Source organism: Populus trichocarpa, chromosome 2 (assembly GCF_000002775.5).
Source record: "Populus trichocarpa isolate Nisqually-1 chromosome 2, P.trichocarpa_v4.1, whole genome shotgun sequence".
NCBI classification, from domain to species: domain Eukaryota; kingdom Viridiplantae; phylum Streptophyta; class Magnoliopsida; order Malpighiales; family Salicaceae; genus Populus; species Populus trichocarpa.
Genome location: NC_037286.2, coordinates 17,179,460 through 17,185,213, shown reverse-complemented (window position 1 = coordinate 17,185,213; position 5,754 = coordinate 17,179,460). Strand labels below are relative to the sequence as shown.

Here is a 5,754-nt window from a genome sequence, read left to right as displayed (position 1 = left end):
CCCCACAGATATTTTTTATAGTTTAACGTGGGTGTCCGGGTCAGCTTGCGCGCACCTCGACTAATCCCACGGGCCCTGAAGTTAACGACCATGTAAGCCTCCAGTGGCCATCATATGAGCAACCACAGGGCTTGAACCTAAGACCACAGAGAAAGCAAATTTCTTGGTCTCAAACTCTTATCACTGGGCTACCACCTAGATGGTTACCCCATAGATATTTGGTTATATATATGAGGAAATCATGGCAGCACTACACGTATAAAATCATACTTTAAACACTAACATATAGTGCCTGCTGACTCAACACCTTTTTCTTTTTGTGGTAGTATGGCTTTGTTCCTTGAATCTCAAATGTTGACAAAATTTTCCAGCAAGGTTTTATGTCGTGTGTTTATGCTCAAAATGTTACCCACGACTTCATCTTAAGAGAAAAGGAGAGTGCTACTACCAATAGAAAAAGAAATCATTTTTAAATAATTATATAATGTTAAATAAAAGACAATGAAAAGAATAATAAAATAATGTTAAATTGAGAGAGGGGCACAAAATTTCTTTATCCCTGCTTCCCCTACTCACAAAGTTAACATATTTTTATTTATTTTACATTTTAAGCCTAAGATTTTGATTTTTTTTTAATTATTCATAAGTTTATTGCACAGTAAATACAATATGTTTTACACCCAAAAAAATCATGTTGCTAATCCTAAATTTTAGGTTCGGTCTCTGGACACAGAAGAGTTGACGTTGGCCTGGAGAAGGCTTTTGTATCAATATCGTCTTTGATCGCACTAGTACTGTCGAAAGACCGTAAATGCATGCGCATGTTGCGGCACGCTCAAATATGTTGTCGAGTGGGAGGATCCTTTTGTTTCCTCTTTACAACAAGATCAAGTCGATGAATGCACTAATTCCAAAATGGTGGGTCACAATAAATAAATGCTGACGCATAAGAAAACACACAACTCATCGAGGAAAAAAGAAGAACAGTAGCCTTTGATTCTTGATTGGATTGTCTCGGGGAAAGAGGCAAATGGAGTGCTGATTTTGCGGATGCACACCCAACAGTGCAGCTCAGCACTCCACAAGGTTACGGGATGTAGTGTAGCTATCACTTGTGGAGCACCGCAACACCATCAATAAGGGGAAAATGATCTGCAGAATGTCCTGAAGCACCAACTATATATGCATAATAAATACTTCGATAATAACTCATTCATGAGTAATATGTTATGAGATACCAATGATTCTGGACGATCACCGAGTCTTGTAGATAGCTAATGAAACCATGACAGGATCTGGTCTTACAATAACGGTACCTTTGAATTTTTCGAAAGGCATCATAGTTGAAGCCCAAGATGTTCAGGAGGGGACAGTTCCTTTTTACTCTTTTGCTGCTAAAAGCATGAAATACTCATGACATGATATAACAGCTACGCTGCTTATATGTATCTCTCATTTTTGGGCAACTTCTGTTTGGATAATCCTCGTGACATGATATAACAGCTACACTGCTTATATCTTTGCACCCTTTACCTTGTTCTAGTCGTTCGATGATAAATTTTCACGGGGTTTTATTAATACATTGCATAGTTGCCTAAATATGGCTAGACCATGAAAATCTCATAATAATCGAAGATTAAATTTCCCAGAAAACCAGAAAGGATCACAAGCAGCACATTTTAGGTACATATATAATGGTTCAGGGCATTCCACATTGCTGTTGATTAGCCCGTTAGATCTGCTTTGACTAGTAGTGGAAGTATCGAGGAACGATCAGGAGAAAAGGGTTCAAGTTTGATCAACAGAATCAAGGGATCCAAGCAGGATCTCTTGGACTAAAAGCTGATGCCTTAACATGGGAATTAAGTAACTTAAGAGCAGCATTCGACTTGATGCTCCTTGGTGTTTTATACTGATTGATTGATGCCCCTTGGCCAATGAAAAAATCCATTAGTGCCTCAAATGTGCCAGACTCCACCACACGTATCTCTAGTGGTCCTACAGACTTGTCGTGAGCACGGCATCGCCTGTACACATAATCAAGTTCTTCTTCTACACTAATGCAACATTCTTGGAGTAGTTTGACATCAAGTTGGGCTGAAGAGTCTGGGAATGATGCATCATGGAGAATTTCCCAATACAGCACATAGTGCCCCGGTACAGACGATGTGTCTGCATAGCTAGTGTATTCCACGAGGAGGGCATCATAGGGTTCCAGTAATTTCTTCGCAGCTGTGATGCTCTTGTGAAGATCTTCCTCGTTAGTTTTGTCATTGTCAATGCTGAGAACGACATTTCTCCTACAAATGAATTGGAATTGCGGGGCTTTATTGTGAAATCCTGTCACTCGGAGTACATCGCCTATACGATAACGATATAGCCCTGAATCATTCATCAAAAGATTATTTTTTGTGAAGCTTAATTTACAAGGGTAACATATTAATATCAAGAGCAATAGCAGTTTGAATCATGAAAGCTCCCGGTCCATTCAAATTACCTTCTCCAAAATCTCCTTCCTAGAATCCCACTTCATGTGGAATATAATTGGATAATGATCTTTCAGACACAGAGACAAAATAATAATTATAAGCAGCACTAGCAACAGTAAGTTGTTAACGTTCTCTCCATGTTTGTTCAGAAAAATTGTCCAGTGCATGTACTTCACAAAAGTGACATCTTGGAGGATAATATTAGAGAGGAACCATAATAGATCAGCTAAAAAAGGCGTTTTCAGAAAATTACTTCCTCTGGGACCTAGATGACTTTGCAAACACTAAAAATTGGAAAAGCAAAACCAATTAAGAGATGCTTCTTACCAGCAAAGGTAGTAACCACCAACTCATAGTAGGAGCCGAGTCTAACATTCACCAAATTGACAAGCTTATCATTGGGCACTTCTCCTTCCTCATCTTTGTTCACTAACCAGGTCCCATTCTCTCCCAGATGTATAAACTCAAAATAACACATGTTAGGCAAGAGGGTAAAAGCCACGTCTGCAGGATCGCATAAAGGTTTCAAATTGACACCGAAATAACACTCTGAGGATGCATACATTGTACACACCAAGGGCAACTTCCCTTCACTATAATACTCAAGCGATGGTATATATTGTGCCATAGACCCAGTCACCACCGCCTCAATGTACTTAGCTCTGGGCCAAAGGTGACATAAAATTCCCTTCCATGATGTATTGCTACAAATATCCTCAATCTCATCCGCAAGAGAAGGATTTGGTGATGTTAGTAACATTGACATGCATGAACGACATTCAGGATCTGTGATGGTAGGATCTAAGTCACCACTGCGTATATCATTGCATAGACGACCCCAGTTGCGCTCAAGAAATGAAATGGCTCGAAGAAAAGCTGACGCAAACACAGCTCCAAGCCTTAGGACTTGATGACGGTGAACTAGACCAGATAGCAACTGGCAATACATGCTCTGGTTGCTATCCTTGCATAGGATGGCTTGGTCCGGGCTAGTGAAATCATTGAATGCATCACGGGTTCGGCACTTGAAGTGTTTGCTTTTGTAGTAACTAGTTAGCACAGTTCGAGCTGGTAAGCCACAGGGAGTAGACATTTCCGCCTTGATAAAGTACAGGAACATTGCTTTGCCCTCATCAAGACCAAAGATGTACCTGAAATGATAGTGTTAACCTAACATATACTGCTGGATTTAAGATTTTAATGACAAAGAAATGCTTAGAAGACAATAACATGATAACGGTCCCCAAATTAATATTGACTTGATTGATATTCATTTGCAGCTGCAACCACTCAATACACAGGGGAGGAACTATGAGGAGGCGAGTAGGGCCCGGGCCTCTGCAAAATATTTTAAGTTTTTATATTTTTAGTATTTAAATATAAGATAACATAATATATTTTTATTTTAAATTAATTAATTTTCTAATAATAAATTATATCTTAAGTTTTGCCCTCCCTATTATATAATTCCAGCTCCCCCCTGTCAATACACGTCTAATTATAACAGTACTATAAAGGGTAAAATCTCTTATGCAAGCAGAGACTCACAATAAAACAAAAGATACCCCTCATCAGGGTTCCTTGCTCAACAAATAGAACAAGGCTAATTACTTTAGTTCTCCTTTTTGTGGAAGGTATGTTGGCTTCTAAGATAATAGAGCATTTTAAGCACATACAAGACTCTGATTTTTGAAGGGAGATAGTCCTCAGAATTTCAAACAACTGATGCACAGCATCATGTCTTATCAAATATTCCAGTTCAGCATGCCCTTAATCAGTGAGTGCTACCGTTCATGCTCAGGATGAAGGGCCCAATGCTATTTTTGTCTGAAATTAACAGGTGCTGATAAAAAGAGGGAAAGGACTAGTATTGCTTCTAGCTAGCTTACCCTTGTAAAAATAATTTCTAAACATGCCCAGAAGATTAATAATGTTTTAGTGCAACTGATTTGTATCAAAACGTTAAGCACTATATAGAAATAGTAATAGACTCATAACTATGTGATGCAGTTATTAAATGTAGAGAAGATGTAAATAACTGGTTCATTATCGGCATGATGAGGTTATATACAAAGGTTCGGCGATCTAGATCTTCTGCTATTGATGGCATTAACTTAGGCTCTCCTGCAGAAGTCCCTGAACTGCAAATGCAGAATGACAGAATGTAAAATCAAAACCATGAAAAAAAAAATAAGGAAAGCGTTTTATAAGTGAACAAGCACAAGATATGTTATGGTGAAAGAGGGAAAGACCTGCATAACATCTCAGTAACAGGATGACCGGTGACAAGAGAAGAGTCTTCTCCAGTAGCAATCCTTTGGATATAAGGACAGACATCCTTGTAAGTAATGACAGGGACATGGAACTTAAACTCGTCTACGTCCTTTGACCCCTTCATGTACTTACTCAAATACTCAGTTTCCCCATTTTGCATTAAGATCGCTTTCAGTATAGTTTCCTGAACTTCATCAGCCTTCTCTGTGAGCCTCTCAATTTCTTTCAACGCAACCCAACCTTTGTACTCCAATTTCTTTCCATCCATGATAAAAATAGAAGAGGAGGTGATACAAGGACTATAGTTGCTGTTGAATAGGTGCTGAAACCAATGGGTCTATATATAATAAGAAATTAAGGAAGTCTAGGATGTTTATGTTAACTCTCATGAGCATCGCTACAATGATGATGGTTAAGAGCACTAATGGCCATGTGCCGCCAATGCTAAAGCATCCCTCACACTACGTTAGTTGGATGCTTCTAGCATATAGATAGCATTTTTTTTTTTCTTTTCCTTTTTTTTCCCTTTCTTAGAACATCATTTTTTTTTTCTTTGAACATCATTTCAAGCTGATTGGAAAACATTGTCACATGTTCCATTTGTAATGCGGACCTCACAAGCATTTTAACAATTTTTTTATAAAAAAAAGCGTACAGGAACATGTTTGATAAAATAAACTCTGTAACACCACCCTTTTGGTGAAATCAGTTGCAAGTTCCTGCACGTTTGTGATGCAACATCGAGAACTGCAGATTTTCATCCTAACTAAACTAGAAGAAAAATCTAAAGTCATTCCATCGGTAAATCCCAATCTACTGTAAGAATATTTTTGGTAATTCTTAAAGAAATTCTGACAATTAATTGAACAACATGAGAAAACATGTTAGCCAGATTTATGCCATCAAAACTCGTAAGCCATCATATTCTAGTGATACATTGGCGATTAGAATCAGCACACGCATGTCCCATCCATTACCTGACGCGAATGCA

The 5,754-nt window shown here is 38.3% G+C and overlaps 1 protein-coding gene across 2 annotated transcripts; it reads right to left on the bottom strand.

The window, feature by feature from the left end:
- Nucleotides 1-1,551: 1,551 nt before the first annotated feature.
- On the bottom strand, nt 1,552-5,128 carry LOC7478832 (putative indole-3-acetic acid-amido synthetase GH3.9). 2 transcript variants are annotated; one of them, XM_024594626.2, is made up of 4 exons: nt 4,742-5,128; nt 4,529-4,630; nt 2,817-3,640; nt 1,552-2,361 (listed from the first exon to the last, which is right to left on the bottom strand). In XM_024594626.2, exons 1-4 carry the CDS (start codon nt 5,029-5,031, stop codon nt 1,808-1,810), a joined length of 1,770 nt encoding a protein of 589 aa, XP_024450394.1. In that variant the 5' UTR covers nt 5,032-5,128; the 3' UTR covers nt 1,552-1,807. The 2 variants fall into 2 exon arrangements, with proteins under 2 accessions (XP_024450394.1, XP_002302704.1); XM_002302668.4 differs by having other exon boundaries at nt 1,552-2,382; nt 4,742-5,105.
- Between the last annotated feature and the right edge of the window lie 626 nt (nt 5,129-5,754).

Coding starts and splice junctions, on each gene's coding strand:
- LOC7478832 (XM_002302668.4), bottom strand. CDS start 5,031: ATGGATGGAAAGAAATTGGAGTACAAAGGTTGGGTTGCGTTGAAAGAA. Junction 3,641..4,528: donor ATCATGCCGATAATGAACCA/GTTATTTACATC, acceptor CTATCATTTCAG/GTACATCTTTGGTCTTGATG. Junction 2,383..2,816: donor GGTGGTTACTACCTTTGCTG/GTAAGAAGCATC, acceptor TGAATGATTCAG/GGCTATATCGTTATCGTATA.